Below are 12132 nucleotides of genomic sequence, written 5' to 3' on the forward strand. Positions count from 1 at the left end.
ACAAGGGAATCCAAGATGCATTTCCACTCAAGTAGCTCTTTCCTCTTAACTATAAACATAGAAAATACTAAAAGTGATTAAGTATCATCATCGTCATCATCACATTTAAACACGATGTGCGATCCAGAGCAAAACCGGAGCAAGTGGCACGAAACGTCAGTTACTCCCTTCCTGCCGGCGGTTACTTGGGAGTCACCGCCGGCGGCCCCCACTCTTCCTACACGGCACAGCTGTGGCTTCTTGGGAGCTGCCTTAGGTCATTATTGCCCATGTGAAGCTCTGACAAGGTCTGCGTGGTGAAAGCATCCTCCCTCTGACTGCTTTTGCTTGCCCACTTACCATCTGAGGGAGAACATTGCCCTTCCCTCCTCCCACATTCAGAAGCCGAGGACAGACAGGTGCAGCCGCATTGCCATAGCCGTCTTATCTGCCAGCGGGCGTTCCCTTTCTCCTGACTTTTCCTTTACCCTGGACTGGCCTCGTCCTTTAGGCAACGGCCTCATTTCTCCAGCCAGGCACTCTGGAACTTAGCAGTTTTGACCATTTGCATCAAATTACCAACGCCATTGCCAAGAGCCACTGCCAAGTGTCCTGTTACACAGGCTTGGGGTTTAGCATTTTCCGTCCAGGCTCATGGGTCTCCCCACTTGGATTTGGAAACCATGGAAGATGGGGACAGGGACAGGGTGGTATCAGTATCTTTAGGCAGGAAGCTTTTCTTCAAATGAAACCTTAGGCAGAAGCCCAAGATCGAGAATAAAGTGTGCTCTGGCCACCCAAAGATGCCCTTGTTAGGCGCCCCTGGCCCCGTCCTGCCTCTCCTCCCACCCTAGTCCCCTTCCCTAAGTACCGTGGTGCTTCCCAGAGCACAGACCACCGCCACTCTCCTTATTGGATAGAGACAGAGAGGGAGAGTGGCTTCCCCAGGGTCACACAGCTAGTGGGTGGTGGAGTCATCAGATCCTGGTTCTCTAATTCCCAATCTGGGTTTCTCTCCCACTGTGAAGAATGACAACATTGTATAATTGAAGTAACTTTCAATTTCATAGTATAAAATCGAGGCTGGCATGAATCCTATCTCTACAGTTCTCTGTACTCTGTTCTTTTGAGCTCTCAAAAGTAATGTTGGGATTTGGGGTTTGTTAGATGTGCTCAGGTCAGGGGCACAGAGACCCAGTCTGGCCTACAGCATCCCCCCAGGACTCCCAGGGAGATGCATGTGAGGAATAAAGACCAAGGACAGCAAAGGGGCTCTTCTTTACTACCAGAGCTTGGGACTCGCGGAGAGTTAGGCCAGCCCCTCCTTTCCTGCTAGTGCCAGGGAGGTGAGCTGTCAGAAGCAAGACAGCATGGAGCCCAAGACAAGCACTCTGCACCTGAGCTGGCCAGCATGGCAGCCTGGGTGGGAGGAAGGGGCGTAGAAGACGGCAGTCCTCCACGGAGTGGGCAGGCTGCCCTCCAGGCAGGTGCCTGGCACTCACCATCTCAGTCTCCTGGAATGAAGAGACCAAAGGGGATAGCAACCCTCCTGGGTGTGACCTTTCCATGTTCAGTGACACCCTCATTAGGCAGTGAGACCATGGGGCCCTTCAGTCAGACCAGTGCTCCTCCACTCAGTTGGGACAGGAAAAGGGGAGTAGAGAGCCCCCCTCCCAGATGCATTCTTCTTCCTAAGGTTTTGCCCTTCTTCTCTCCCTTCCTGTGCCTAGTATGGAGGCTAAGGGGTTCAAGCCTGCAGTGGACAATGGTTGGCCAGCGGAGGGGGGGGAGCGTCGTGGAAGCATCGCCCTTCCCCCAATCTGGTGACTTGGTGGTTTTCCTTATTTAGAGCCCTCAGGGTCCTGACCCATGCCTGCTCGATGGAGCTGGGCAGATCCCTCAGAGCCACTGAGCCTGCCCCCAGTGTGGCTCCCCTCTTCCCCCTGGGGCACTCCCTCTGCCCTCTACCTCTCAGATCTGCCAGTGCATGAGGACCCTCTCCTCTACTTAGAGACTTGGTTTTGTTCTCTTAATCCTGAGAGCCCTGCTCTCCCTGCTTGCCTTGTCCTGCATCCTAGCAGCTCTTTGAGGAGCTGGGGCAGCTTGGGGGTGACCCTGGTTGGGCACGACCAACTACCAGTTCTACAATTCCAAGTGTCCTCTCTCCTCATTCTTCTGGATTGACCTCCATATCAGGTGTCTCCCTTCAACATTGAGCCCTCAAGCGGCCAGATTCACCCTCTGGGGGAGTGCAGAGTGAACATCACGTTGGAGGCCAAGCAGTGTCAGCGGCTGCAGACCGTCCTGGAGCTGGAGGTGGTAAACGGGGCCTGGAGGTAAGGGGGCAGTGGGGCAGCCATGACAGCCCACTCCATGCCTATTCACACTATATGGATGTTGTATGCCACAAAGGACTGGCATACAAATGACTATGAATCCTTCATAGCCATTGAAGAATTTAAAAGTATTGAGACATGTTTATTCTATAAAATTTGGAAATTACAGAAAAGAAAATCCATGACCCAGAGAAAATTCACTGGTCATATTATAGGTACATCCTTCTAGTCTGTGTGCCGAAGGATTGGAAATGAGTACAACTTTCAACAGCACTTTGTGTCACCCAGTAAAGTGAAGTGTGTGCATTCCCTGTGACCCAGCAACAGCCCTCGGGGAGGTGCTCCTAGAGAAACACACACGTGTGCAATGGGAGCCCTCACAGGGGATGCTCGTCACCATTGTTCATAGCTGTGAAAAACTGGAAACAACCAGTGTTTGTCAACAGGACAATGGACACCAAAAATTGTGACGTGTTTAAACGAGCAAATACCCCTGTCTTCTGGGAGGCCCACGCTGGAGGTTTCAAGGGTTTTGGTGCTACTCCCTTTCCTTCCTCCCTCCCTCTGTTCCTGTCTGCCTGCCTTCTTTTTTCTTTCTTGTGGACAATTTCTTACACATATAAAAATAGAGCAGTATAACGAGCCCGCACGTACCTATCACCTGCCCTCAGTAATTATCGCAGCACTACAAACATTGTCTCACTCGTAGCCTTCATCCCTCCTCAGACCATTCTGAAGCATCACACTCATTTTCTTCAGCTGGGTGAGGGGTACACAGGGGTTCTTTTTATTATTCTTTAAACTGTATATGTATATTTATGCTGTAGCTGTGTCATAGTCATTTCTAAAAACACTTAAGTGCTTGTTCTAAATCTTCATGGATACTCTTGAGTTATCCTCCGAAAAGACTGCCATTTGATACTTCCACCTCCAGTGTCTGAGACTGCTCATTACCCTACACTCTCCCAGTGACAGAATCCGACTTCTAGGGGCGCCTGGGTAGCGCAGTCGTTAAGCGTTTGCCTTCGGCTCAGGGCGTGATCCCAGCGTTCTGGGATCGAGTCCCACATCGGGCTTCTCCACTGGGAGCCTGCTTCTTCCTCTCTCACTCCCCTGCTGTGTTCCCTCTCTCGCTGGCTGTCTCTCTGTCACATAAGTAAATAAAATCTTAAAAAAAAAAAAGAATCCGACTTCTAAATGTGACCACCTGATGTTTGGGGTGAGGGAGTACCACCTGTGTCCATTTGGTTTGAATGTATTTCTGTGCAGGTTTCAGTGTGACTCTTCCTCACTGCTCCCACGTGGCATCGTGTGGGCCTTAAAACCAAGGTTAAGTCTTTCTCCTCTGGGAGAATGCCTTTTATTAAGTCTGCCTATCTCCCTTCCTAGCTCTGTTGTTCTTAAGGACCGAGAGTGAATCAGAAGGTTTCCAGTTGTAGGTGATGGAAACACAGATGTAACCAACGTAGCTGTTGGCTCCAATAACTGGGCCTTCCTGCCCTGCTGAATCCATGGGCTCCAACCTCTTCCGGCGTTTGCTCTTCTGCTTCTCGCTCATTCTCTATCTCCTTCCCTCACCCCCACCCTCGCCTCCAACTCTGCTTCTCTGTTTGCCTTGTTCTCCCCTGGTGGCAAGAGCGTTGGCCACTCTGCCACCGGGAAGGGGCGCCACTTAGGGCTCCTGGCTCTCACACTCCCAGCTTAAAGACCTTGGAGAAAAATGACGCTTTCTCCGGAGGTGGACTCTGATTGCGCCTCTTTGGGTCACGTGCTTCCCCTCCCCTGTTGCCTGTGCCAGAGGGGGAGGGTCTGCCTGCAGAAGAAGCTGGTGGGAAAGCTGGCCAGGCAATAAAGACAGTAGCCCCCGCAGCCCACCACAGGCCTGCTGGGTGGGTCCTGCAGGAATTTAACATGTTCCTCATATTGTCCATCTCTCAGCGGGCACTAATTCGGTCTTTGGTGGATGCCCTTCTTTTGGCAATCACGGTTGTAAGTTTCAAGCTTACTTGTTCTCGGACTGTCCTTTACCGTCGTCATCTGTTATTATGGGTGCAGCAGCGTCTCACATTCCCCCAAGGAAACTCATCCTTGTTTCCTCACGTTTTGGTTGGGATCCTTCTCCTTCACTTCTTGGGTTTTGTTCTACAGTACGTAATCCTCGGCTGCCCACTCCGGATGTGCAGTGGGAGAGGAGAGAGATTTACACAAGGAGCCGAGGAGCCGGTGGTCTGGGTTTCTGAGGAAGTGGGTGTAGGCATGCAGAGCACTCCTCTTCCAGGGAGCGAAGTGGACGTGAGTGCCATCAGTACCCGGGGACTGGCATCCAGGAGGAGGAAGGCACCTTTGGGCTGGCGGCCAAGACAAACAGTAGAGGCAACCCACCCTGGCCAGCTACTCAAATCTTCGCATTCCTTCATCTGTAAATAGGAATGAAGTGGATCTCTATGATTGGTTTCCCTCGTGACAGTTGAGAGGCCCCGTGTTACTGCAGGCTCGGCCCTGACCTCTCGTCAGCCCCACACCCCTTCCACTGTGTTGCTGTGTGGCCTTGTGGTGTGCATGAGCTCAGGCGCTAGGGCCCTGAACTGGCCACGCTAACCTCGGGGCAGCCTTTAGTTAACTCCTGGGCCCTTTCCCCATGGCCCACTCCTGCCCACGAGGCGTCTCGTTCTGTTGCTAGGGGAGCTCTGCAGGGCCTTCTCCTGCAGGGATTTTCAGTTGTCCATTCTCTGTGTGATTAGCTCATCTGATCACGTCCTTTCTTCTTTTCTCATTAGAACAGCATTACATTTACTTCTTTATTTATTTACAGTTTCCCACAAATGGTCTGTGAGCCACTCCAATGGCACAGGTGTAACAGCGGCCAATCCTGACCCAGTCTCCAGCCTTCTCCACCCTGCTGGGCTACGTTTCCGCACCCTCAGGATCTGTTAATGGTAGTCATCCCAGTGTGCAGATGGGATATTGCATTGAGGATTTGCTGTATTTTTTCCTGATGGCAAATGATGTTTTGCATCTTCCATGTGCTTATTGGCCATTTCTGTGTCTTCTTTGGAGAACTGTCTATTGAGATCTTTGCCCACTTTTTAAAAATAGGGTTGTGTTTATTATGGAGTTGTAAGTGTTCTTTATATATTCCAGATATAAATCTCTTACTAGGTATATGATTTTCAAATATTTTCTCCCATTCTGAGGATTGTCCTTTCACTTTCTTGATACTGCAAAGCATAAACATTCTTAATTTCCATGAAATCTACTTTATTTTTCTCTTTTGTAGCTTGTGCTTTTGAGGTTATATCTAAAAAACCATTGCCTAATCTCATGTCACAAAGATTTTCTTCTAAGAGTTTTGTAGTCTGGGCTCATACATTTAGGTCTCTGATCTGTTTTGAGTTAATTTTTGTGTATGGTATGAGGAAGGATCCAGCTTCATTCTTTTCTATGCAGATAACCAGTTGTTCCAGCACCATTAAAAAAAAAAAAGATTTGTTTATTTGAGAGAGAGAATGAGCACGCAAGCAGGGGGAGGGCCAGCAAACAGAGGGAGACAAGCAGACTCTCCACTGAGCAGGGAGCCCAAGATGCTGTGCTCAATCCCAGGACCCTGAGATCACGACCTGACCTGAAATCACGAGTCAGACACTCAACCGACTGAGCCACCCAGGTGCCCCTCAGCACCATTTTTTAAGAACACTGTTCTTTACCCACTGATTTGTCTTGACACCCTTGTCAAAATCAGTTGACTAGGGGCACCTGTCTGGCTCATTCGGTAGAGCATGTGACTCTTGATCTCAGGGTTGTAAGTTTGAGCTCCACACAGGGTGTAGAGGTTACTTAAAAAAAATAAAATCTTAAAAAAAAAAATCAATTGACTCTACACGTGAAGGTTTATTTATGGGCTTTCAATTCTGTTCCATTGATCTATATAATTATTCTTATGCTAGTACCACATTTTCATGATTACTGTGGCTTTGTGGTAAGCTTTGGAATCAGGAAGTATGAATTCTCCAACTTTGTTTTTCTTTTTCAAGATTGTTTTGGCTTATTCTAGGTCCTTAGAATTTCCCTATGAGTTCTAGGATCCGTTTATCAATTATGGCAAATAGCCAGCTGGGATTTTAATAGGGAGTGTATTGGATCTGTTGGTCAATTTGGGGAGTATATTCACCTTAACCATATTAAGTCTTCTTATCTGTGAACATGAAATGTCTTTCCATTTATTTAGGTCTTTTTTCATTTCTTTTGGTGATGTTTTGTCATTTTCAGAGTATAAATCTTGTACTTCTTTTGTTAAAGTTATTCCTACCTATCTTTTTTGATGCTTTTGGAAATGGACTGGTTTTCTTAATTTCATTTTATGAATATTCATTGCTAGTTTATAGACCTACAGATATTTTTGTTCATTGATCTTGTATCACACAACCTTGCTGAATTCATTATTACTTCTAATAGTTCTCTAAATACAAGTTTGTGTTGTCATATGCAGAGATAATTTAACTTCTTCTTGTCAGATCCGGATGCTTTTTATTTATTTTTCCTGCCTAATGGACCTAATACTCCAGTCCAGTATTGAATAAAAGTGGCAAAAGTAGACATCCTTGTCTTGTTCCCCATCTTAAAAAGAAAGCTTTCAGGGGCGCCTGGGTGGCACAGCAGTTGAGCGTCTGCTTTCAGCTCAGGGCGTGATCCCGGCGTTCTGGGATCGAGTCCCACATCAGGCTCCTCTGCTGGGAGCCTGCTTCTTCCTCTCCCACTCCCCCTGCTTGTGTTCCCTCTCTTGCTGGCTGTCTTTCTCTGTCAAATAAATAAATCTTTAAAAAAAAAAAGAAATCTTTCAGTCTTTCACTGTTGTGTATGATGTTAGCTCTTGGCATTTTGTAGATGTCCTTTATCAGGTTGAGGAAGTTCCCTCCTATTCCTAGTTTGTTTTTCTATTGAAAGAATGTTAGATTTCCTCAAATGTTTTTTTCTGCATCTATTGAAATGATCATGTTCTTTTTGTCCTTTGTGTGTGTCACCATGATGTTTTACATTGACTTTTGGATGTTAAAACCAACCTTGCACTCTTAAAAAAAAAAAATCCCATTTACTCAGTGTATGATCCTTTTTATACACTGCTGGATTTGGGTTGCTGGTATTTTGATGAGGATTTTTGTAACTGTAGTCGTATGGGATATTGATATGTGGTTTTTCTGTAGTGTCTTTGGTTTTGTTACTAGTGTAATACATCTTAGAATGAGTTTGGAAGGGGCGCCTGGGTGGCTCAGTCGTTGGGCATCTGCCTTTGGCTCAGGGCGTGATCCCAGCGTTCTGGGATTGAGCCCCACATCAGGCTCCTCCGCTGGGAGCCTGCTTCTTCCTCTCCCACTCCCCCTGCTTGTGTTCGCTCTCTCGCTGGCTGTCTCTCTCTGTCAAAGTAATAAATAAAATCTTAAAAAAATGGGGGCACCTGGGTGGCACAGCGGTTAAGCGTCTGCCTTCGGCTCAGGGCGTGATCCCGGCGTTATGGGATCGAGCCCCACATCAGGCTCCTCTGCTAGGAGCCTGCTTCTTCCTCTCCCACTCCCCCTGCTTGTGTTCCCTCTCTCGCTGGCTGTCTCTCTCTCTCTGTCGAATAAATAAATAAAATCTTAAAAAAAAAATCTTAAAAAAATGAGTTTGGAAGTGTTCACTCCCTTCTCTGTCATTTAAGAGTTTGTGAAGGATTCGTGTGGATGTATGTCTAGATTTTCTATATTGTTCCGTTGGTCTGTGTGTATATCTCTCCATTAATGGTTCACTATCTTGATTACTGTAGCCACAGAATAAGTCTTAACATCCAGTACAGTGATTTCTTATTTTATTCTTCTTTTTAAAAATTGTTTTAGTTATTCTGTGTCCTTGGTCTTTCCATATAAATGTTATAATGAGCTTGTCTGTATTTACAAAAATCCTTTCTGGGAGTTTCCTAAGAGTTATATTAAACCTATAGGTCAATTTGTGGAGAATTGACATCTCTACTATGTTGAGTCTTCTAATCCATGAACATAGTATGTCTCTCCTTTTATTAAATCTTTGATTTCTTTCATCTGTGTTTTGTAGTTGTCAACATATAAATCCTATACAGGCTTTATTAGATTTATATCTAAGTATTTCAATTTTTCTGAGCAATCATAAATAGTATTGTATTTTTAATTTATATGTCCACATGTTCATTGTTAGCATATCAAAAATGTGTTTTTGTACCCCATAATTTTGCTGACTCATTAGTTGTGGGAGGTTGTTGTATTTGTTGTTGTTATTATTTTTTAAGAAGTTTTTAAAATATAGACTCCTTGGGATTTTCCACATAGAGCATAATGTCATCTGCAAACAGGGATGGTTTTGTTTCTTTAATCAGTATACCTGTTATTTCCTTGTGTTCCAGCTACCTTCCTGTGTATGCTGAGGTACAGGAGCCCCATGTGTACCTGCGAAGTAGCCACGTGGAAGTCACGAACCTCTACCTGGGCGTGCCCACCAAGGCAACCGTTACACTCATCAATGGCACACTCCTGCCTACCCGGTTCCACTGGGGCAAGGTGAGTGAGCTTGCAATGTCAGGCACTGGGTCTGCAGCCCTCAGCACCAGAGGCCTATGTAGAGAGGGATGTTGCCCCCCAGGTGCTCCCCAGAACAGAGGCTCTCCTCTCTCCCACAGCCTGCCCCTTGCCCCACAGTGCTCAGAAATGCTGGGCTCCTTGAAGGAGCAGCACATCTGGTCTGCTTTTCCTTGCTCTGCCTCCAGGGAATTCTAGTTCCCTACCTGAGAAGGAGTCACTGGAGTACACCAGTCCCAGTGGGTGTAGCCCATGACTGGTCCACATGGCTGTTGTGAGTCCCACTAGGCACCACCCATGGGGCTGACTGTGGAGCTTGCTTTGCGTGCTGTGGGAGGTGGGGCCATGACCTGTGCATCAGAGGCAGCTGCCCTCTGCTCACCATCACCCTAGGCCTCCCAGGGCAGTTTGTTTAGTCCAGGCAACTCCTGACAGGTGTGAGGTCCACCCAGGGTTGGGGAGGGGAGGAGAAGGAACCAGTGGATTATCCCCACCAGTGAGCACTCAGCCCTTTCTGGTCCTGCTGTGGGCCCCCAGACTGCCAGCCCCCAGCAGAGCATGCCCCAGTGCTAAGCACTGTCTGGACCCTGGGTCCATGCTGGGAATCCAGCATGTGACAAGAGGGTCGACATACCCATATGTCTGCCAGCTGCTAGGGCACCAAGCAAGCATCTGCACAGTAAAGGTCTCCCCTAGACGCGGCACGCTGGGTCCCAGCGAGGAGCGCCAGCTCAGCCTGGAATTGACCGCTCATACCCAGGTGAGTAAGGTGGTGAGGAGGCCTGAGGGACTAGGAAGGTACCCTGCAACTCTCTCTCTGCTGGCAGGGAGATCCACCTCAAACCCCGCTCCTGTCAGAGGGCAAGAGATTTCTTGCATTTGGGTTTGGGGTACCCATTCCTGTTAGGCCTGCTCTCTAGGGATACAAGCTCAGGAAGCCTGGAGCAGGCCTGAATGTGCCCTCAAACCCACTGGCCATGTCCAGCCTTTGGCACCAGCTTTACCCCTCCCCCCTTCTGCAGCCATAGGTGGGCCCAGCTTTCCAGTTTGCCCAGAGATGCGGAGCAGAGCTGTTGCTCACGGCAGGCTCTGTGCTGGGTGCTACTGGGAGAGGCTAGCTGGTGGCCACCTTCCCGGAAGAAGGGCACAGCTGCTCCCTGACACGGCCCACAGGAAGTCCATCTGGGAGCTACATGCTCAGTGCTCGGTTGGGCGTTGCTGGCTATCCGTTTGTGGTTCTTGTGGGAAAAGAGACTTCTTCCTTGTGGAGCTCTAGGGTAATAGGCAGTTGGACCCAGGCGCAGAGCAGACGTCACTCAGGAAGGGCTTGATTTCTGTGGTAACAACTTCATCAGAATAAATGTGTAACTTCTCCAGAGGCCCACCTTGACGGTCTCCCTTCATGTGGGTTTGCACAGATACTTGGAGCAGACTCAACCAGGAGCCCTGAGGAAGCGACCAGGGTGTGGGATGTCAGGCTGGGCCTGTGGATGTTGGCTCACTGGAGGGACTGGGGAGCCCTTCCACAGAGATGAGATTGGCTAGACACAGGTCAAGGCCTTTGTGCTGAGTGCCCCTCAGCAACCACCTCTGCCAGGGAAGACCCTCTGAGGCCCAGTCGTGGGACTGACGTGTAGTGATGTGCCCTTGGGGGGCTTTCTTCTAGGAAGAGCTGAGCGATCTGGCCCTCCCTTGTACCGTGTCAGGAATGAAGGAGCCACTGGTTCTGGGCATTTCTGGGAAATCCCAGGGACTGCAAGTGACCACTGCCATCTCTATGGAGGGCTCTGACAGCAGGTGAGCCCCAGGCTGGGGCCAGGGCCTGAAGGCCGAGGCGACCATACAGAGGACTAGCACTGCACCATGGTATCAGCCTACTCCCAGCTGATCCCTGCAGCCAGGAAAGGGCCACGGTGTTATTGTGCCCCCACCACCTCTCTGGGAGCAGGTCTCCCTACCCAAACCCTGCACTCTGTGGCTTTTCCCCACGCACTTGGAGGCATGGCATCCGGGCAGGTAGGAGATGCAGGGGACAGGGCTGCAGGCAGCTTGGGCTTTCCCACACAAGGCCCAGCACCTGGGAGACGAGTCGGTCACCCCTGGTCAGGGAGGGTTTGTGGCTGAGGCCCTTTTTGGCGTCATGAGCTGACAAGAAGGATGTGTCTGTGGGGGGTGGCAGCTTCACGGAGGCATTCCAGGGACGAAGCCCAGTGTGTCTGCAGCTCTCACGCTCTCCCCATTGGGCTCTCTGGGCAGGGCCGAGGGTGGCGTAACTTAGTGCCCTGGGCCCGGGGCAGTGTTCCTAGCACGGAGCTGTGGCCCGCCCGCCTGGAGGAGCTCCGCCTTGACTTCGGCACGGTGCCTCTGAGGAGCCGTGAGAGCCGCCGGCTCACCCTGACCAACCACTCGCCCATACAGACGCCTTTCACCCTCCAGTTTGAGTACTTCAGGAGTCCCCAGAGCAGCCGGAACCAGAAGCCCAGCCTGTGAGTCTCGTTTCTTTCAGGGGCAGTTCCCAGGGAGGATGGGGCCCGGTGGGGTTGCCCTGGCAAGCTTCCGGGTGGCTCGGGTGGCCAGACGCTGTTTGGTGCGAGCCGTGAGGAGCTGCGCCACAAGGATACGTGGAGAACTGTTGAGAAACGGCTCCCACCGCCCATCTCCCAGACTCCGAGGGGGCCTTCGGGCGAGGCTGGGGTTGTGACGAGGGGCGGTGCTCCTGGTGGATGAGGCTGTAGTCAGGCCGGTGGGTGAGGGAGAAGCTCCTGGCAGTGGAGGGAGCCGTGTAGGCAGAGACGTCGCAGTGAGGCATTCTGCAAAGCTGTAACTGGACGTCAGCCATGGGGAAAGTATTTACACCCCAGAAATTGGCAGTTTACCAGAACACCAGAGCAAACACCCCACCGCTTCATCTCCTAAGGCAGGGGAGCCCAACTTAAAAACCGCTGCCATGGGTGGTGGGGAGCCACTCGTGGTGTGTAAGCCATTAACTTTCCCACTCCAGGAAAGTTAGTGGGTACTCGATGCTGGACAGATGTCAGCAGGAAAGACGGAAACAGGGCCTTTTGTAGAAGGCTGGGCAAGAGATGAGGAGTCTGGGCTGGGTTTGTATCCAGGGTCAGCAGGGCAGAGCCTGGGGATGAGAGGTCCCTACCCGAGCGCCCTTCTGCATTTCTTGGAAGGCAGTCCCTGGGCGGCGGGTGGCCTGTAGCCGGGGTGCTTTGGGTGATGGAGGTGTAGCA

The 12132-nt window shown here is 50.1% G+C and overlaps 1 protein-coding gene across 1 annotated transcript in view; it reads left to right on the forward strand.

The window, feature by feature from the left end:
- DLEC1 (DLEC1 cilia and flagella associated protein) overlaps positions 1-12132 on the forward strand; it is a 75845-nt gene that overhangs the window by 54873 nt on the left and 8840 nt on the right. Inside the window, exons 19-23 of the mRNA XM_045798236.2 lie at positions 2176-2315; positions 8722-8875; positions 9543-9653; positions 10560-10690; positions 11191-11379. Of these exons, the coding sequence (XP_045654192.2) occupies positions 2176-2315; positions 8722-8875; positions 9543-9653; positions 10560-10690; positions 11191-11379 (725 nt within the window). The remainder of the gene's footprint in view (positions 1-2175; positions 2316-8721; positions 8876-9542; positions 9654-10559; positions 10691-11190; positions 11380-12132) is intronic.

Source organism: Ursus americanus, chromosome 20, assembly GCF_024610735.1.
Source record: "Ursus americanus isolate L20-20 chromosome 20, mUrsAme1.1.p, whole genome shotgun sequence".
NCBI lineage: Eukaryota > Metazoa > Chordata > Mammalia > Carnivora > Ursidae > Ursus > Ursus americanus.